General features: G+C 36.1%; 1 protein-coding gene across 1 annotated transcript; it reads left to right on the top strand.

Annotated features, from left to right (window-relative positions):
* Positions 1-8,108: 8,108 nt before the first annotated feature.
* Positions 8,109-16,873, top strand: LOC106076355 (hyaluronan-mediated motility receptor-like). Its single transcript, XM_056008258.1, has 8 exons — positions 8,109-10,069; positions 10,804-11,525; positions 12,314-12,390; positions 12,665-12,777; positions 12,973-13,054; positions 13,373-13,686; positions 14,206-14,270; positions 16,742-16,873. The coding sequence occupies exons 1-6, from the start codon at positions 9,074-9,076 to the stop codon at positions 13,438-13,440; spliced, it is 2,058 nt and encodes a 685-aa protein (XP_055864233.1). The 5' UTR covers positions 8,109-9,073; the 3' UTR covers positions 13,441-13,686; positions 14,206-14,270; positions 16,742-16,873.
* The last annotated feature ends 5,924 nt before the right edge of the window (positions 16,874-22,797 follow it).

The following is a 22,797-nucleotide window of genomic DNA, read 5'->3' as shown; positions in this document are numbered from 1 at the left end:
TGCCATAACTAAATAATGTACAACAGACAACTTTTTGATGTGAGAAAAAAACAAATTACCACTGCGATATGTTAAGATGTTAAGGTTATCTGTTTCTATGGCCGATGGTTACCAAGGATGTCATGTGGCCAGCACAACAAACACACACCATAAATTTCCCCATCTATCATAAGTTACGCATAAGACTCAAGGGCATCATAGAAATACCGATATTCGAATTGCCAGTCTTCATCAAGATTGGAATCCTGGACCCCTTAGTATGGAGGCTAAGTGCTTTACCACTAAGCCACAACACCTGTTTTTCCTATGAGATAATCTCAACACTTGACACATTTTAATGTTTTTAATTGAATGAAAAAGATACCCATCATTAATGTAAATAATTAGACCCAGGGAAACTAACTATTATATTGTTTTATTTAAAAGTATCGGAACTCTGGCCGACGGTTGACGATGGTGTCATGTGGTCAACACAACGACAAGCCACTTTACCATTAAGAGTTTGGTGGTCTCAGGGGCGGCCTTAATAAGCACAGTCTTCTCTGAGATTCGAACTCCAAGACAAATCTGTTCAGTAGCCAAGCGCCTTAACTCTTGACCACCACGCCCAGCGTGGAAAATGCGTTTGCTATTAACTAGTGATTGGTGTTTAGAGAGTGGTATACACATCTCTAACATTAATATAGCGTTTGTTATATTTTGATATAACAATGTGTGTAGCTATCATATAACTTGAAATGGTAGACATATATTGTGATGGTTGAACAAATAGTGACACTGTCCTATGTATTTGCAACTAATTTTTAAAAATATTTAATGTCCAAAGTATCTTTTTGTAATATTAATTGTTATATACATAAGCAGCATAAAAAAATAGAAGAATCATACCGATGTATCCCCTGTACTTAGCACTTCAATTATTTATTTTTATAATTTATGTGTCGTTGGTTTTAGTGGTAAAGGCACTAATGCATAAACTAAAACAGATTTATGTAAGTGTTCTTTCTTACTCCTAACGTTAGAGCTTGGTGCGAGTTGCCAGAATCAGGAAAACATACGACTTAGTAGAGTTGAAGTCTGCAACTAATAAGATAATATAACGATACAGATAAGATAAGGTTAGGGATAAAAATAAGATGAATATAAGATAAGATACATGAAAAGACAGGATAAAAGGTAAGCTATAATGAAAGATTAGTTACAATAAATGAGATAAATTATAAGATGAAATCTTGAATGAATACGTTGAAACATATGATGATAAATGATGATGACTGATAAGATATAAAATACGTTGTAAAGTTTAGTGAAGTTCCCCTTTCAGACCTTGCATTTCATAGGGCAGGGGATGTAAAAGTCATCTGTTTCTGACTATGGTTAACGAGGGTGTCTTGTGGCCAGCACAACGACCAAGGGCTTTGATTTTTCCTCAACAAATGTCATGTACCCATTAGAGCTGTGGGGGGAGGGGACTCAGAGGCGCTCAATAGTCCCGAAATTAAGAATTCCGGTCTTCACGAGGATTCAAACCCGGGAACTCCGGTTGTGAAGCCAAGCGCTTTACCACTCAGCCACAGTGCCTCGGTAAGATGGTAAATAAGTTAAAGTTATATAAGTCATATTCAGACTACTTTTAATTTTCTTGTAAACTGAAAATAAATTCACAAATATTTTCTATTTTGTTTTGTTTTTAATTAGCAACTTCCATACTGTAGCCAGCTCAGTGAATTGCGATACAATCTCTATAATGGGCCTCTCTCTCTCTCTAACTCTCTGTCTCTCCATCTCTCTGTCTCTTTTTGTGTGTGTGCCTCTGTGTGTGTTTCGCGGGGGGTATCTGTGAGAAGGTTTCCGTGGTACCATTAGACTCTCGCCAAAGACAGCGCCTCTCATGTCATGATTTGAACTTAAATCCCCCAGGGTAGCTTCTCGGTTTTATCTGCCACTCATGTAACAAATCAAAGATGTTTTTCTTGGAATTATGGATATCCGCCTCTGTTAAGATAAAACAGAAAGCCATAGATGTAAGATTGTTTTCTTGAAACGATGGGATATCCGCCTCTGTTGAGAAAAAACAAAAAGCCATAGATCTAGATCTCCTTCTATGATAAAGTGCTTTGAGCTATCAATCTAATGGAGTAGTTGTCGTGTCTTTTTAATATTCAAAGAGCTTTTCACCACAACTTGACAGCATCAAAAGTTGATGTCTTGAGAACAGAACGAAGATGTTTCTGTATCGATGTATCAGAATGAGGGTATTTACCTTGTCGAGTATTGCATCAGACATAAACAGTGACGACACTCATTTAAGAACGAATATCCCAGTTTTGTTCCTTCTTCTTCTTTTGAAAGAATAGAAAGAAAAGAGAAGTGTTAATATATGGCAGAAAGAAATAAAATAGAGAGAAAGAAGGGGACGACTAAAGAAGGAGAGAAAGAGGTGATGAGTAGAATTTGATGAATTTAATAACATGGGAAAGAGGAGGGCATTACATGCAGAGAGGATTGGGAGCTCTTAACTATAAAGAGGGGGAGGGGGGTAAATTAAGAAGGCAAGAGACGGGCTTTATTATAGATATACAGAGAGAGAAAGCGATGGTAAGACAACATAAAAGAATGGGCAGGCCTGTCATTGGGAAAAATTATATTCAAGGCAAGAGACTGAGAGGAATGGAGAAGTAGGCCTACGGTCAACAGATCTTGTGTGGTGCCCCAAAGGTTCAACAGACTTAAGTTGAAAATGAAGGAAGATGGCCTGAATGCTGAGAGTGACGGAGTGAATTAAAAATATAGAAAGGAAAAGAGGGAAGAAATGAAAGGAGGAGAGGGTGAGCTAAAACTTGGAAGGGGAAAGTGGGGGTGGATTTAAGGCCTCAGTCATCCAGTAAAACAACTTATTTGGAAGGCTCTCTGGACAGTGAGAACACATCACTGACCCATATCAAAGTGTGTTTTTGTTGTTATGAAAGGGAATATCCAGTCATTGAATCCTGACATAATTCATACATGGATTACTTTTCCGTTCTTATATAGGTAGGGGAAATAATGTCTTTTTTTACTTGTTGTTATTCAAGCGTAAAAGAAAAATTGTAATTAGTAAATATGAAGTTATTTAATAGAGGCGCGGTGGTTGAGTGCTATAGCGCTTGGGTTTCAAACTGAGTGGTCCCAAGTTTGAATCCTGGTGAAAACTGGTAATTTTAATTTTGGGCTCTTTAAGCATTCCTTGTTATGCCTGCGCCCAATGGACTCAATACTCAAAAGCTACGGCCTGCGGGCTTTTTCAGTGCACGGACCAAAGGTTTGGAACTCACTCCCCCGATGATCTCAGACAGACAACATGCTACACCACTTTTAAGAAGAACATTGAGATCTATCTGTTTAAAACTTTTTTTAGATTAGTTTGTCATTGTAACTCTCGTGTTTATGTCTGTAATGTTATTACAGCGCATTTAGCCTACATTTAGTTTGTTAACAGCGCTTTATAAATAAAATTATCATCATTGTTATTATTATTCGGTCTTGAAGACGAGCATAATTATTATTATCTTATAAAATACAAACGTTACTTCCTAGTGACAATCTAGTCATGTATGTTAATTAATGATTTATAATCTGCCAAGTCATTGGTTTAACACTTTCCATAGTAAAGACGGTTAGTCGTTGTGCTGGCCACACGACACCCTCGCTAACTGTGGGGCCAGAAAACCTTTACATCATTTGCCCTATTGATTGTAAGGTCTGAAAGGGGAGCTTTACTTTTTTTTTAACATATATTGAATCTGCTTTGAAGAGTACGGTCTGAGCCGGATCCGACATTGACACACACACACACAAACATGCACGATGACGTAGCTAATATAATAATAGACATGACATGCGTATTTATATAACATTATAGAACCTTGTACTTCGCCGTTTCCTAATAATGATTAAATTATTTCCGTGGGTCTCTATACAAGGCAGAAAAGATTTACACTATCCTCGAAACGAAAGATTACGTAAGAGGGCAGAATTTATTTAATTTATTATTATATATAATAAGGCTTGTCTTCGAGTCCAAAGATTAATGAAGAATACAGTATTTCCCGTGGCTGCGCAGCCCCAGCTGTGACCTGCATATTTTGCCACATCCAGGGCAAGCATAACCATTGTCCGCAGGTGGTCGATTTAGATTTTCTTTTCGTCGTCTGCGTTTGTCCTCGGCAGCAGATTTTCTTTTGGTCTCAAATGTGTGTGTGTGTATATATATATATATATATATATATATATATATATATATATATATATATATATATATATATATATATATATATATATATATATATATATATATATAATATATATATATATATGGCTCCTTTTGTCTCGAAATGCAATGGATGCGCCCAGGTGAGTCACTGGTTTTGGTTTAGTCTTGAGACGAGGCAGAACTTGGTGTGGCTAATCAAGCCAATTCTAGAGCGGTATACTTGCCACAATTCATGCATGTGTATTCCAATCTAGACTCTATTCAGATATAGAAATTGTGAAGGAGAAAGAGGATTTATTGGATATTTTCGTACATGACGAAAATTAAAAATAGATTACTTGGTGGATCCGGTGTATAAAATAAAGGAAGTATTGATAAGATATCTTTTTTTAGTTATAATGAAAATATCACTTTTTTGTTTTCACCAATACTCCAATACAGACGTTAGGATAGAGAACAAAGGTTAATTTTGTTTCATATTAGATATCATGCCTGGCCATAAAGTCTTTAGTGGCGCTTACAAAGTGGAAAATGCCATTTAACAAAGAAAATAATGGCCATGGACAGTTTTGGTGATAGTCTATGTCTAGAAAAATTTTGTGAACAAAAATAAAAACATATTAGGCTTTGTAAAGCCTAATATTCTGCATATATTCTAATAGTTTTTTTTATTTTTTTTTAAATTCTTTCATAACTCTTGATTACAATTTTTTAATAATTGGTCAACAGTTGGTAAAGGGAGATTACTCTGACACCAATGTTGCTAACTAAAACAAAACAATCATCTGGCATTTCTTGTTGCTCAAGACCCCTTAATTTACTTTAATATTTACACTCTAAACTAGTAAGAATCATAAATACTAATAATGAAATCAGCTTTGATTTGTGAGCTAGAAATTTACTAGATCTACTAATACTAGATCTACTTCTACTATTAATTTCTTAATTAATAAGTAAATCTATCATCTACTAAACTCAATCTGACCTTAAAACTTTTGACCTGGGGAGGCAGTCTTAACTAGCCTTCCCCCTGCTTATCCAGTTACATCCCTTGCTTAGCCAGTGACATCATCTCATCTCAAACAGTTTTTTTTCACTAAGCCACTAAGCTAAGTCGTTCATCTAACGACCTTTAAATCCTAGCTCTGGAGACAATTAATACCTTCATGCCCAGTGCTATTTTTGCATACACTGATGGGTCGGCATCAATAGATTCTGGAAGAGCAGGCTATGGAGCCTACATCAACTTTCTTGGCTCTTACACAATTAAAATCTTTTGACCATGTGGTAGTGTTTGCAGTTTTGATGCGGAGACCATGGTAGTCTGTGAAGCCTTAAAGGTCATTGACTCTCAACTCGGCGAGGGACATTTGAGGGCAACACAGATTGTTGTGGTCACTGACTCAAAATCTGTACTACAGGCTTTGCAAAGCCCTGGACCATGGCCCCCCAATATCAGCACTGTCATCATGCCTTCACATAACATCAAACAACGCTATGGCACCCCTGTAATAATGCAGTGGGTACTGAGTCACATAGGTGTGACTGGCAACACAATTGCAGACTCTTTGGCCAACCAGGGAGGGCAAATTCCACCCACTGAACAGGCTGTAAGCTTGCATCAAGCCCTGGCTATAATACGAAAAACAGAAATGGAAAAGTGGTTTGAGTGCTGGGACAAGTCCCAAAAAGCCAGTGGAGTCTGGGAGCACATGAGGTGCCCTGACCGCACTTCCCTGTGGTGGAGGCTGTCCAGGCCTGAGCAAGCTATTATAGCACAGTGCAGGACAGGCCACTGTCCTGTTGGCTCATATTTCTCGCAGCTATGGCCAATTTTGATTCACGGTGCCCCCGCTGCGTGGAAGAAGAGGAAACCGTGCCTCATATTCTGTTTGACTGCCCCAGACTTGCTGATCTCCATCTCGACAGGTCTGGGAAACCCAAAATTCTCGACCTGTATGGCGACATTTATGCACTACGCAAGACAGCAGGGTTTCTCTCCAGGGCTTTTGCAAGAGAGGATTTGAGCCTCTCAAGCCCTCACTCTAATGGAGTTTGATGATGATGATGAATACTTAAGTAATTGCTTTAGATGACCTGAGTGGTGGAACGGTTGAGGACTACGGGGATCACATCTTTCAATCAATTCAAAACTTGACAGAAGTGTACTCTAATTTTCTCAAGGCAGATTTACACAAGTGCTGGGATACAATTATCCAAAATATTTCAAACACAATGTCTGACTGGGCTCGTGTAAATCATGCCACTGTGATGCGATTAGTTTTATAATAGATTCAATGAAACAAATGCAGTAGTCTAGTTAAGTTGGTCTATTTTTTTTTTTAGTATGATTATTATGCATAATAAATTTAATTATTTAATTAAATAAAAGCTAGTCTTAAGTAAAATTACCGTCTTAAGTGACTTAACTTGAATCAAGTTCTAAAATAAAGTTATAGTACAAAAAAATTGCAAGCCTATAACTATAATTACTAAATGAGTATAATAAAGTAAAGTGTACATGTTCGGCCCTGATTAGTTTTTCTAGTTTTTGTGAGCCCTGGACCTTGTCAGGCCTTGTGATATGGCCATAGTCATAGAGTTTTAGTTTAAATTGCTTTACTGGTTTATTTGACAGTGACAGTCGTTTGCAGATCATTGTGGAGTTCTAATAGCTGAACCAATCATGTCTCTGATCTCTTAATCTTAGTATGTGATAGTGATACCTAGGGTCTTTCTTTAGTATCCCTATTTCATTGCTAGCATCCTCTAGTTCTGCAGTCAGTATCCAAGGTTTGCAAGCATACAAGAATGTGACTCCATGACCATGAATTGCATCAGTCTGATTTAAATGTTGAGGGCTAGCTTTTGCCTTTGTCTTTCCATATTGTTTTGACTTAACAAGTGCTGCTGTGGCTGGTGCAATTCTGGCCATGTTTGGTTCCATCATTAGAGACAATAGTACTGAAATATTTGAAACTACTGATACTTGACATGTACTTCTAAATTCCTTTAAGTTCAGCTAACCTTTGGTAATCAGCTGTTATGGGCAATCCACCCCTCCCCCATTTTCCAGTCCCAGAACCATTGAACTATCAAGAGTCAATTGTCCCAGTATTGAAATGTAATATAATTTACATTTGTTGCTGAAATAGTTCATAACTACTTAGCTCATCATTTTATCCAGACTAGAATTGACTAAAACTATATCTTGTTGTTATATCGCTATAGATCTATAAAATGGTCTTAATTAATTATTTTTTCTAACTAGATCTAGATCTCTTCTATAGATCGAGACTAGATTAGGCACTTACTTGAGTTACATAGTAAGATGGAAAAACTTTACACTGTACTAGATATAATTTAAATTGTAATTTTATAAATTGTCTAAAGAATATAATGCCAAAAAGGAGTATGACTTTGTTTTTATTTTGTCATTAGATAATATTCCTGGAGTCGGCAGTTACAATCTGTTAGGTGATCATCATGGTCCTATTAAAGGTCTGCCTTTTATATATATATTTTTTTTAAATACTATAATTGTGTGTATATATATATATATATATATATATATATATATATATATATATATATATATATATATATATATATATATGTTATATTGCATTGTATCCATTGAATAATATTTATAAATCTTAAATCTATGCTAGCTTATTAAACATACTTTTTTTTTAAGAATGCGCTTACAATACATAACAAAAGAAAAGTCTCAATTATAGTTTTTATATAAATGAATAAATGTGTTACATTTTTTTTGCAGACTTGGAACTGAACAGAACAAGATCCCTTAACAGATTAGATCAAAGTGGAAGGACATATAAAGACGTAGGTAAAATAAAGACTTCAATAATCTATGGACTTAGGCAAGGAAAAATATAATTCTTAAATGTTACAAGGATTATTGACTTTTAAATTGGTAAATAAGTTTTAGTGTGCAAAGTCAAATAGTTGGATTCCAAACTTTTCTGAATTAGTTGGGAGTCATTTCCATGGTGGCTGATGGGTGAAATGCTTGGCTTCAAAACCGATGGGCCTCTGGTTGGAATTTCATTGAAGACTGGGAATTTGAATTTTAGGATCCTCTTATTCCACCCAACTCTATTGGGTACTTGACATTATTTGGGAAACAAAATTAGTTGTTCGTTGTGCTGACATATGACACAATTGTTAGCCAAAGAAACAGAAGACCTTTACATCACCTGTTTTATAGAATGCAAGGTCTGAAAAGAGAACTAAATCAAGTGAAAATATTAGCAAAAACATTTTGGTTATTGATTTACAATTGGTTAACAAAATCAGAATGCCTGTATGATTATAAAAGAAGCTCAGGACCAAATCAAAAGCTTGGACATTCTCCTCACTGGGCCAACAAACAAAAGGATATGTTTGAAAAAAATTATAAAGTCTTGGAACAGAAGTTGTCTTCAGGTGAACAAAAATCTGAAAGAGCTAGAAAGTGAAAAGAACAAATTAAACAAAGCCATTTAAGAATTGCAGAAGGAAAATACAGATTTGGAAAGCAAAAGAGCCAGCGCTGAACATGAGAGCCATGCTATTTCTGCTCAGCTGGAAAAGGAAAAGAACATTGTAAAGAATCTACAGAAAGAATGCTCGTCACTTCAGTCTTATGTCTGTAAACTTCAGAATGAGGTGAAAGAACTAGAATCCAAGAAAATCAAATTAGCAAAAATCATTTCAAAGTTGGAAAATACTAAAGCTAATTTGGAGAAAGATAGGGATGCCATCTCTTCTTGTTTGAATGAGGAAAAAGAAAGGTATAAGAAAGAATGTGCCACTTTAATGTCAACAATAACACATTTGCAAAGGCAGGGGAAAATCTATGATGAGGAAAATAATAAAATGGACAGAACAATCCAAGAGCTAGTGAGAATGAATGCCAGTCTAGAGAAAACTAAAGATATCATTGCTACTCAGCTTGAAGCCGAGAGAGACAAGCCACAGAAAGAGTTAAAATCATCCATATCAGTATTACTAGAGGAATCAGAGGCAGAGAAAGTCAAGTTAAGCAGTAGAATAACGGAGTTACAGAAAGAGACTTTAGAATTGGGAAAGAAATTAGAAAATACTGAGCAAGAGTTTCAATCTGTTTCATCCCAACTTTTGGAAGAAAAGAGTTCAGTCAGCACTATCAAAGAAGAATGCTCAGCAATGAATTTTACCATTTTAAAAATGGAGAATGAAATAGCAGATTTGAAAACTGAAAAAATTAATTTAGTCCAAGGTTTATCAGAGTTAGAAAACGTAAGAGCTAGTCTTGAGAAAGACAAAAATGGCCTCTCTTCATGCATAGAGGAGGAAAGAGAAAAGTCCAAAAAAGAATGTTCAGTTTTTATGTCATTAATAACAGAACTAAAACAGGAACGTGAACAGTTTCACCCGGAAGTGGTTCAATTAAAAATAACAATTGATGAGCTAGAGAAAAAAAATGCTAGCTTAGAGAATGATAAGAAAGCTATTTCTTCCCAATGGGAATTCGAAAGAGACAAATCACAGATTGCACTTGAAGAATCAGAGGCAGAGAAAGAGAAATTGAATGCTATGATATCAGAAGTACAGAAAGTGTCATTGGAGTTGGAAAAGAAATTAGAAGATTCAGTACAAAAGTGTCAAGCGATTTCTTCTGAACTGAAGGAAGAAAAGATCTCAGTCAGCACTTTCAAAGAGGAGTACTCATTGATGAAGTTAGCTGTTTCATCAATGGAAACTGAATTAGCAGATCTAAAAGCTGAAAGAACAACTTTAGTTCAGACTATGTCAGAATTAGAAAATGCTAGAATCTGACTTTCTTCTCGCCTTGATGAGGAGAGAGGCATGTCAAAGAAAGACTTATCGATTTTAATGTCATCAGTTGTAGAGCTAAAAAATGATATTGAATATTTTCAAGTGGAAAAAAATCATTTAAATGAAACCATCAATGAGTTAAAGATGAAAAACACTGGGTTAGAAGAAGATAGAAAAGTCTTGTCTTGCCAGCTGGAAGATGAAAAACACTGGGTTAGAAGAAGATAGAAAAATCTTGTCTTGCCAGCTGGAAGATGAAAAACACTGGGTTAGAAGAAGATAGAAAAGCCTTGTCTTGCCAGCTGGAAGATGAAAAAGAAAAGGCAGAGAGACATGTAGCAGAATTATTGGAAGAAAAAGTCAGACTAAATGATATTATTGCTGTTTTGCAGACAGAGTCTTTAGCATGGAAAAATCAATGAACTAATTCTGTTCAAGAATGTCATGTTCTTTCAACACAACTGAATGAAAAAAAATGTGAAATATTTAGAAATGAAGTCAACTATCTCAAGATTGGATGAAGAAGTTACATATTTAGAAAATACAAAAGCTAGCCTGGAAATGGAGAGGGATAGCATCTCTTCCAGTATGATGGAGGAGCGAGAAAAGTTTCATAACGAATGTTCAGTACTGACATCTTCAATCTTAGAATTACAGACCACAGTAACAAACTCTGAAGGCAAGAACAATGTCTTGAATAAAACTGTACTAGAACTGCAATCTAAAAATATGCTCATTTAGAAAATGATATGAATATCATTTCTTCCCAGCTAGATGCTGAGAGAGTCAAGTCAGCAAAAAAGAATTTTGAGCTTAAGTCGACCATATCTGCATTGCAAGAAGAATCTCAGGCAGAAAAAGACCAATTGAAAATGACCATATCTGCATTGCAAGAAGAATCTCAGGCAGAAAAAGACCAATTGAAAATGACCATATCTGCATTTCAAGAAGAATTTCAGGTAGAGAAAGACCATTTGAAAGCTACCATATCAGAATTACAGAACGACACCATAGAATTAAAAGAGAAATTAGATTACACTAAGCAAGAGTGTCAAACTGTTTGGTCTCAACTGCATAAAGAAAGGGAGTCTCTAAACTCATACAAATTAGAAAACTCACAGATGAAATCAACTATTTTGAATAAAGAGAAAGAAATAGCAGATTTGAAAGCTGAAATTAGAAATCTAGCTATTACTTTAGTGGAATCAGAATACATTAGAAACGACCTTGAGAAAGGCAAAAATGTCCACTCTTCTTGCTTAGCTGATGAAAGGGAACAATTCAAGAAAAAATGCTCCGTTTTGAACTCATCAGTAGCAGAACTGACACAGAAGCTTGAGCACTGTGAGAATGAGAGAAGTAACTTGAATCAAACAATACAGGAGCTCAAGACTATGATTGTCCATTTGGAAAAAGACAAGGAGGCTTTGTCATCACTGCTGGAAGAAAAGTAAGTCCATAATTCTTGTTTGATGTATATTTCTCTCCTGGTACACTATGTTTAAAAATGTTTAAAAATTATTCTCAGTTAAAAGATTAAAGTAAAGGTTACCTGTTTCTGTGGCTTACGGTTCACAAGGGTTTCAACTGGTCAGCATGACGACCTACCGCCTTACTTTTCCCTAACTAATGTCACCCATTAGCACTGGGTGAACTCAAAGTGTCCAAAGATCCCAAAATTAAAAATCCAAGTCTTCACAGGATTCGAACCCAGGACCCCTAGTTCAGAAGCCAAGCACTGTACTGCTCAGCTACAGCGCTTCAGTTAAAAGATGTTAACATTTTATGTTTAAAAAGAAATTTTGTATTTAAAATTTACTTTTGTATGGCGCATTTTTAATGCTATAGCAGGCTCAGTGCTCTCTGGTTCAAACACTTGTAGACTTAGTGTGTGGTATGTGTATGTTGGGGGGGGGGGTATCTGGGAGAAGATTTTGCCTTATTGTAAGAGAGGTATCTGGTATATTTCTGTACCCACATGATAGGTAGCTAAAGTGCCATTCATCCACGTCCCAACAAAGTGACAATTTTGTATTGTTTTTAATTACCTGTTTCTCTTAGGGCTCTGTTTTGTTGTGTTGGTGATATTAGATGTTGTAAATTAAAAGTTGCATTGTTAAAAGAAAATTCCTGATTAATCATGTCCTAAACCTATAACAGTTTGTCTACTAAATGGAATGAATGACTTGCACTTGAAAAAAAAATGTTTACAAAAATTGTTTTACATTATATCACCAGCTGGAAACTGATTAAAAAAATAGAGCCTTTCAGAGATGTCTTGGATAATTTTCAAATGGAAAAAAAATTCTTATTGGGTTTGTAGCATTTATGTTTGTATATATTCTTTTTAATAATTACTCAGCGATTAGCAAATTTCTTAGTTATTAATTAGAATTGAGCTTTTTTTGTTTGTTAATAATATGTTTTACAACAAAGAATCTCATACAAATCTAATAGATGAGGCATATTTCAGTGCAACATGTAACAATACTTACTCGTGTCATTAAGATTAGTCTTTAAAAAATACATTTAGATATCTACTAGAAAAACAACTGAAAAGTGATATTTATTTATTTTTTTAATCATCAGAAAGAGACAAATATAAAAGTGAGCAAATGGAAAGATTGACCAAAGAAGCCATTAAAAACATGGGTCATCAAAACCATCGCCAGAAAGTCAAATATGTGGAGACTTTGAAAAAGGTAAATTTAGCTTTGCAGGAGGTTCATTTTCACTTTGTAAAATAGCGGTTATGTAAACATTCATCATTCACTCTTCTTCCCTCCCCCATTTCACAACTGCCATAATAGTCTCTCAACATGTTTTTGATCTATTACAAATTTTGTCAAATTTTCTTTTGCAATGCTGTGTTCTATTTATAATTAAATATGCTTTAGATTGCTCCGGTGATTGCTACTGCACAATGTGACTCTTCAAAAATGACACAGACACCTGGTGAGCCAAGAATTCCTTTTAAAGGTAAACAAAGCAAGCTTTTTGCATAATAGATACAAAAACTACATTTAGTGTTTTTTTAAATCTAATTCAAGCATAGGATCCTGAGAAATAATAAGGCAATGACATGGATCACAAAAATCAAGACTTTTCTTTATTGCGTACAGTATGGCTGACAAACATAACCGCGTGTATGTTCCACATTGGGGCCCAAAATTCCACATTTTCAACCTGAGTGTTCCACATTCTGGGTCTTGGGGGTTGGCATGTCTGTGCAATCAAATAAAAAAAAGTTTTTTTTTCAGATCAAATTCTAATTTGTTTTGCTATCTATAATTACAGGAAAAAAATGCTGTCTGAATCTGAGTGCATGTGCCCAGTATGCATTAGCTTACTCATCCAACCCGTAACGTTCCCCTGCAATCACTCACTGTGTTTAAAATGTTACAAGGAAACAGTGGAAAAAGCCAACCTCTCATGCCCAGTCTGCAGGAAGCGCATTTCAGTCTGGGCCAGGAAAGCTGCCAAGGAAAATAAATTGATAAACATGGAAAAGTGGAAAGACATCCAAGAGGCCTTCCCTGAAAAAGTGAGGCGCAGGATGGAAGCCAGTGAAGAAAGCAACAGTGAAGATGAAGAAGATGATTTTGAAGCCTGTTAGTTGAAATAGATGAAATTAATGTTTTTTGGATTGTTATTTTTCTAGGTATCAAAAATAGTAATAAAATCCCATCAAGGATGTTTGAGAAATATAGAACATAAAGATAAAATCACCTTCAATAATCCTTCAGTCTCCATGAACTGTTGGTAAATTCTCTCCATTACTTTCTTTTGCCAGAATAAGCAGCTTTTCCATAGACAGGGCTGTACAGTTCATAATGTTGTCCCCCATTGCATCTTTTATCTGCCTCTCCTTCTTTTTCCTGGAACTGTTCCCTGCAGAAAAGTTTTGCAAGCCCTTTAAATAGATGTACAGTCTTAGCCAGCGTTTTTTTTTTTCGACAATGGTCAGAAAAATATCATTACTGTGATTCTAACCACCTTTAGAATGAAACAGACCAGACTAAAGGTAGATTCATGCAAAGACAATGGAGTAATGATAAAAAAAATATTGAAAAGCTCCCATTTGTTTCAGAGCTGAACAAAATTATTGAAAAGCTCCCATTTTGTTTCAGAGGAAAGAAGACAAATTTCCTGTCCTGGAGAAATCAGACAAGAATATGAAGCTGCTATTCAGCAGGTGAAATATGAATAAACTTTATAATTCCTAGAAATGGAAACAAATTTTAAGTTTTAATTGTCATTCTTTTAGAGTAAACATGGTAGTTACGTTGACATTTTTTTTTTATAGTGCATCTTTCATTCATATTATTCTTTCATCATGTTGTATAAGTGTTTCTCTCTAGTTCATAGGTTTTATATATATATAGCATTCTCAATGTGCTATGGTCCAATCTCTTTTGTGGACCAGTGGGGAGAGAGGGTATCTGGGAGGTTTTGGTGCTTCTCAGCTGCGTCCCACAAAATTCCCATACTGGTGTTGTTAGGTGATTCTCTTGTTTCATCTGACAGGGTGACTTGGCAAATACTTGAATCACCTTCCTTGCTTAATTTCTATTAGTTGATAGTAGTAATGGGGGAGTGACTGGCATAATTAAGTGGTCTCAATTAATTCAGTTGTGGCTAATTATAACTTAAAAACAAAAAGAAAGAAAATCAAGATCAAAATCATTTTATAGCAATTGCACCATGATATAGTCCAGGGGTTCTCAACCTGTGGGTCGCGACCCCCTTGGGGGTCGATTGACGATTTGCCAGGGGTCGCCTAAGACCATCGAAAATAAGGGTTGTTATTGTCCATTCTTCTATTGCTGTATGTGTGTGTGTGTGCGCGGGGGTCGCAGAAGAATGGGGGATTGTAAAAAGGGGTCGCCGAGCATAAAAGGTTGAGAACCGCTGATATAGTGATCTTGGTTGTGGTATTCTCCGTTCGGACTGTGCCATGTGGTTATAGACAATTTTTTGTGGCATCCTAGTTTGTTAGCCTGTAAGAGATTGTTGTATTTCGCCAATTCTAAAAGTCGTTGACCTCGTTCATTGGTTGAGAGGTTACTGTATCTTCCACAAGTGCCTTTCCAGGTTTGGTAGGAGTCACTTCCTACTTTGGCATTCCAGTCTCCTTGTACAACAAGGATGTCCTTTTTCAGGACTTTATTGACCACTTCCTATAATAGCTCATAAAACTCTTCTACTGCCTCATCCTCATATGTTGATGTAGGAGTGTATGCTTGAATGATGGTGATATTGAAGGGTGGTGCCTTTAAACTTATGGAAATGAGTCGACTAGATATAGGGTACCAGTTCTCAACGCAATTGCAGTAGTTACTGTGTACTAGAAATCCTACTCCTTGTTCGTGGACATCTTGTAGTCCACTGTAGTCCAGTTTTTGGCCTTCTTCTGTGGTTGTTTCCCCTATGTTTTTCCAGCGCATTTCAGAGAGTCCTATGATGTTGAAATGAATTAGGTTAACTTCATGTGTGGGCTCTTCAACTTTTCCTTCCTCTATTAGTGATCTCACATTCCATGTTCCTATGGTGATTTTATTCCTGATATTTATTTTATTTTTGCATGGACCAGTAATACACTTCTCACCTCCGTCCTGGTCTGTGACTGTAGACGCGACCCTTGGTAACCCGGGCTATGGCCGAGCCGGTATGGATTTATTTACTGTCATTATCTCATTTGGTGTAACGAGGGCTAAATACTTGCATGGCGGCGCCCATCCCTCTCTATGCTTGACCACAACTGAGTACCTCTAATTTGGTGGTTCGCCTTGGTCCTGAACATGTGGCCGTTGTAGTCCATCCTGGGACTCTTCCTCCCTGGCTGGTGACCTTAGTCTAGAAGGCCTTTCGCCCAGTGGTGCCATGTTATCACCACCCCCTCACATGGTTTAGTCCGCCAGCTGAAGCGGTTTTCCAGGGCATGGCGCTTGGAGCCACATGTGTGAGATTTAGGGGTCGGAAGGGGACCAATGAGGCCATCCACCTAATAGTGCAGCATACCGGACCATCATAGGTACTACCCCTTTCCAGTACCCCCTTTGCCCCTATTTAGACTTAGTTGTTTCAAAACTTGATTAACAAGAACATCTGGATATTGATTATAATACTTTAATAATGTTGATCAAGCATCAACTGTTACTGTCAAGCAGACCAGATCTTTCTTTACAGCCCCTTTCTCTCTTTAAATAACTAAATATATGTAGATCTAGATTTATTTTTTAACTGAACTGTAGCTCTGTTCCATCTGCAAAATAACCACAACAGATACCAAAATCAATGAAATTCAATGACCAAAACAAAAATTTTACCCTAACAACTGTCCTACACAAAAAGACACTTCCAATGCTGGCTGGTGCAAAAGTAACTATTAATTATACCATTTCTCTGCCAATTCCTCCATAAAACAACATGTTGTGTTAAATGGTTAAAAAAATATATTATTTGCATTGAGCCCGATCTACTTCTCTGTGGCTATACATTACTGCTATAGCACTCTGTCTTTATAGCATCAGTTGTGCCAAGGCTTTGTTGAGTGTTTTCTCATATCAATAAACTCAAAAAAAAAATTCTTGTTCCTTTATGGACGTAGGTAGAACTTCACTGGAATTGAATCTCTTTTATATGAAAATGTTTATTATTCAATAGATTCAGCAAAAAAAGGACGAACAGGCAAAGAAAGAGGAGGAGGCCAGTAAAGTAAATTTTGAAGCTCTGCAACAGGAAGAATTTTTGTCAGAAAATGTGGAAATAGAAGAGAAAGCACTGATGCTTGAAAAGGTCAATAAATATTGTAATAAATAAAAACTTAATAATGTAAAAATAATTTGAATTTATCGATTTTGATTGTTTCTAATTCTGTTGAAGTGTCTTTCATATTTTTATTAATCAATGCTTTCATGTTTTTAAAATGGAGTTGTGTTTCTTGTTTCAGAAAAAGTCTAAAAAAAATAGCCTCCTTTTGAATCCAGTTGTCAGATTAAAGAAGTGCTTAGAAGAAGAGGATATAGTGTTGAGTTGGAGAGCTAACAACTGTCTTCCTAACACTGAAACTTTCCATGACTCTTCACAACTCACAGAAAACAGATCAGCTATACCTGCTGGCAATAGTTCAGTTCAGACTGATGACCTTAAGTTTGCAACTAAATTGCAACAATTTTTTGACTTAATGGATAAAAAAAGAATTGTGGTGGATAGGTCAAAAGGATCCAGAAATGAATATACATTGCGTAGAAAGCATAAATGTGATGAGTGACTGTTACATTGTGTTGTTGATTGTTATATGTTGGGTTGAGTTGTTTTTTTATGTTTTAGTAATGTTTTTGTTGTTGGCTACTTTCTTTTTGATACTGTCACATGACCCATAACAGTCTGAACTTTTGCACTTACCTATACTATTGAATGACATCGTCATATAAAATAACAATTTAAAAGAACGAATAATTATAAGTTATGTTATTTATCAGCCTCTAGGCATCAATTTATTGTTTATGTCCAGAATGTACAGAATGCTGTGTAAACATATGATGTTATTCTAAACAGACTTATTGTTCTTGAGTTGTTGATTCCAAGTGCTTCCTATTCTATCTAGATCACATGTTTTTGAATTATATTGGTCTATATATATATAAATATACATTACAATTTATTGATGATTCTATTTATCCATCATTTGAAACCTTTCATTTACTTTTTTTAGTGCTAATTATCAAACAAAATTTCTGTATTACATGTATGATCTTTGCATAGTCTATGCCAAACATTTACCCTGGATTGTCATGTTATATTTGATATTTTCATGTATTAACTTACTGCCAAAGCCTTAAAGAGAAATATATTCATTAATCCAAACTTTGCAAAAAAAAACACTATTTGAAAATGTCTATTTTTTTTTTTTAACTTTTAGCAAGCATTGTTTATTAGAATACTTTCAGACTTAATCAAAATTCATTTTCTTAAACTAAATTGAACTAAAACTTTGACAGCACATTGATTAAAATGTAACAGACTTTGTTTTTGTCATGCCTTTTAATAAAAGCCTTAATGACAAATGCCATTTGTAATTGAATCCAGTCTGTATTATATAAACACAGAGAACAAAAACCTGAGGATTGTATGGAGATAGTTTAATAGTTTGTACAAAATATAGCATCACTACATTATGTGCTCACCAAGAGAATTATGGGATAGAAAGATAGTAACATCAGAAACAACATACTCTAGTGGCTATTGTCACTCAACTTAGTACATACTCTAATGGATACTTGCCTTGATCAATATACAACTGACTTCAGTGGATCCTATCAATTTACTGTGTGGGAGACCAAAGTTCAACAAATATAATTAAGATGTTAAAACAATACATTCTAAACACAATCACTAGTTTGATGTGAAGGCACTGAACTATGTATTTCAAAACTTGAGCTATTCTGTGCATGCAGTGTCTTCTGTTTTCTTGTCCCATGAAAAACCAAAAGGTCACTCAACACTATTTGATCACATCACTATCCTAACTTTTAACAGCAGTTAGTTGCATAAATAGTTCTGTACATATATATATATATATTATAAATATAAATTGTAACAAACCAACTTTTAGTGAAACCCATCCCATGTAGCTATTATCTAGACATGAGTGTAACAGTGCTAGACAGCAGTGTATTCTAGAGGAACTACTGGGCACAGCCTAGCAATAACAAACCAACTTATAGTGAAACCCATCCCATGTAGCTATTATCTAGACATGAGTGTAACAGTGCTAGACAGCAGTGTATTCTAGAGGAACTACTGGGCACAGCCTAGCAATAACAAACCAACTTATAGTGAAACCCCTCCCATGTAGCTATTATCTAGACATGAGTGTAACAGTGCTAGACAGCAGTGTATTCTAGAGGAACTACTGGGCACAGCCTAGCAATAACAAACCAACTTATAGTGAAACCCATCCCATGTAGCTATTATCTAGACATGAGTGTAACAGTGCTAGACAGCAGTGTATTCTAGAGGAACTACTGGGCACAGCCTAGCAATCATTTCTACACAACGTTTGGAAAAAAAAAGGGGGGGGGGAGTACAACATATGTTTCTAAAAATGGGATTATGAGTACATGCAGGCTACACAATAACAAATAAATATGACCGATGCAATAATGTCAACTTCTAAATGACAGATAGAAGAATGTCATTTTCGAACAATAATATGAATACATTATTTATACTAAAACATGTGTCTAGTGTTTTTGACTGAGTATTAAGAATAATCATAGATGTGTTGGTTAGCTAGAGACACACAGACAAGACACATTGCATTGTGTTGGCTAGCTAGAGACACACACAGACAAGACACATTACATTGTGTTGGCTAGCTAGAGACACACACAGACAAGACACATTGCATTGTGTTGGCTAGCTAGAGACACACACAGACAAGACACATTGTATTGTGTTGGCTAGCTAGAGACACACACAGACAAGACACATTGCTTTGTGTTGGCTAGCTAGAGACACACACAGACAACACATTGCATTGTGTTGGCTAGCTAGAGACACACACAGACAAGACACATTACATTGTGTTGGCTAGCTAGAGACACACACAGACAAGACACATTGCATTGTGCTTGCTAGCTAGAGACACACACAGACAAGACACATTGCATTGTGTTGGCTAGCTAGAGACACACACAGACAAGACACATTGTATTGTGTTGGCTAGCTAGAGACACACACAGACAAGACACATTGCTTTGTGTTGGCTAGCTAGAGACACACACAGACAACACATTGCATTGTGTTGGCTAGCTAGAGACACACACAAAGACACATTACATTGTGTTGGCTAGCTATAGACACACACAGACAAGACACATTGCATTGTGCTTGCTAGCTAGAGACACACAGACAAGACACATTACATTGTGCTTGCTAGCTAGAGACACAGACAAGACATAATACGTTGTGCTAGCTAGCTAGAGACACAGACAAGACACAATATGTTGTGCTATCTAGCTAGAGACACAGACAAGACACATTACATAGTTTTGGCTAGCTAGAGACACACAGACAAGACACATTACATTGTGCTTGCTAGCTAGAGACACAAACAAGACACAATACGTTGTGCTAGCTAGCTAGAGACACAGACAAGACACAATATGTTGTGCTATCTAGCTAGAGACACAGACAAGACACAATACGTTGTGCTAGCTAGCTAGAGACACAGACAAGACACATTACATAGTGTTGGCTAGCTAGAGACACACAGACAAGACACATTACATAGTGTTGGCTAGCTAGAGACACACAGACAAGACACATTACATAGTGTTGGCTAGCTAGAGACACACAGACAAGACACATTACATAGTGTTGGCTAGCTAGAGACACACAGACAAGACACATTACATTTTGTTGGCTAGCTAGAGACACACAGACAAGACACATTGCATTGTGCTTGCTAGCTAGAGACACACAGACAAGACACATTGCATTGTGTTGGCTAGCTAGAGACACAGACAAGACACATTACATTAGGTTGCATAGCTAGAGACACACAGACAAGACACATTACATTATGTTGGCTAGCTAGAGACACACAGACAAGACACATTGCATTATGTTGGCTAGCTAGAGATACACAGACAAGACACATTACGTAGTGTTGGCTAGCTAGAGACACACAGACAAGACACATTACGTAGTGTTGGCTAGCTAGAGACACACACAAACAAGACACATTACGTTTGGTTGGATGTTTAGAACTTCAACAGATAGGCAAGAGACACAACCACTCCACCAATATACAAAAAAAAACGGTCTGATGCAGTCAACTTGAATCTAGATTGATATATACCGCAGTCAACTTAAATCTAGGTTGATATATACCGCAGTCAACTTAAATCTAGGTTGATATATACTGCAGTCAACTAGGTCAAAAATATATCAATGTAGATTAATATAAAACTAATAGTAACTCACAGGAAACACATATCCTAATCAAAATAGGGGTCAGGAGGTATTTGAATACTATGTGTGTTTTTTTTAGTAACAACATAACCAATAGACAGAATGAAGTTCCTTGTAAATATTTTGACCAACAAAACTTTTACTGTCAGCATAATGGAAACAAATCAAGATGAACAATAAAAGAATGACCAATTCTATGACAAGCATCATATATATAAATGTAACTCATACAGAAGCTAGTTAGATGTATACATGTCATAACAATACAGATATGTTTGTAAAATGTTTTACATGTTTCGGATGTTCCTTCAGAGTTGAAGATAATTACTTCCTAGTCCAAACCTCCCGCAGGACGACGGGGGATGGGAGCGGGCACGGTTTGAACCAGGGACCATCGATAAATCCGAACGACAGTCCAGCGTGCAAACCGCACGACCAGGCAGATATGAAGATACTGACCATAGAAAAAGGTTGAAAATAAAAAGTGAAATGAAATCTATAAACAAATACCTAAACTAACTTTTCAAACATTTTACATGTTTTTTCAATACCATACAATTGGTCACAACTATACACACAGACTTAATATTAACATCACAATCTCTGAATGTTTAATAGGCTTTGATTCCCTCAGACATAAAGCATCCATTCACTCAAACATCATAAAGCCTTCATTCACTCAAATATTAACTATTCATTTACTCAAACATAAAGCTTTCACTTTGAAAAAACAAGTTAAAATTACTATTTTTTTTTAATTATGAGAGAAATGATCAACTATTCATTAATTCCTTAGCCAATGTTCCAGAGCTGTTATCAACAAATTATTGTGCATTGGTTAAACTGATTCCCCAACCCCCCCCCCCCCCCCCCAACCATACATTATTACTTAAAAATTAATTAATTAAAAGTTGTTCATTTTTACAAGTCAGTCGGGGCTTAACATTCAATTTTAATTAGTATCATAATTATGACAAAATTATGACAATAAAGATAAGGTCTCATACATATGGAACTTTGACTAAACCAAACAGCCAAACACCTTGGTACAATAACTAACTATTGCTTTTATTACGGCAACAAGGTTTAGTTTATGACATCACTGGCCTAAATACAAATTTTCTCAAACAGAAAAACTAGTGTTCACACTGGTGATGACTGCACTCTAGAATTGACCAACACTATTAGTGACCAGCACAGCAATGAGTGGCACACAAGTATGCTGACACAGAAATTAGTGTCCCTTTTCATTTGTTTCCAAGAGATGAAGTTTTAAAGGGAAAATGGGAAATATTTATTCGGCTGAAGAGCAAATAGTTTACAAAGGCATATGCTCACATTAAATTCGCGGAAGACAAGTACCGGTGCTCGGATTAGTAGATCTATAGGATTTGAGTGCCCACTCGTGACGTCACACAGAAATTCCGTGAAAATCTGACCGTTTTGCATGCGCAGAAAAATTATGTCAGAAAAACATCAATTACTAAGTTTACCTTACCTTTACCTATCTCTTGGTCTGTTGGACCGTTGGTGCACCAGACAAGACTTGTCGACCGTCTTTCTCCATTCCTCCCTTTCTTTTGCCTTGTTTAGAACCTCTCGCTCAATGGCAGGCGCGTCCATTCTTTTATGTTGTCCTCCCATCGCTTTCTCTGTCTGCCTCTTCTTCTTTTTCTGGTACTGTTTCCCCGAAGAAAGATCTTTGCGAGCCCCGTAGATCTTGTAATATGGCCATATTT

This window comes from Biomphalaria glabrata, chromosome 13 (genome assembly GCF_947242115.1).
Source record: "Biomphalaria glabrata chromosome 13, xgBioGlab47.1, whole genome shotgun sequence".
Classification (NCBI taxonomy): Eukaryota; Metazoa; Mollusca; class Gastropoda; family Planorbidae; genus Biomphalaria; species Biomphalaria glabrata.
Note: the sequence above shows the minus strand (reverse complement) of the source record. Positions and strands in the feature narration are given on the sequence as shown.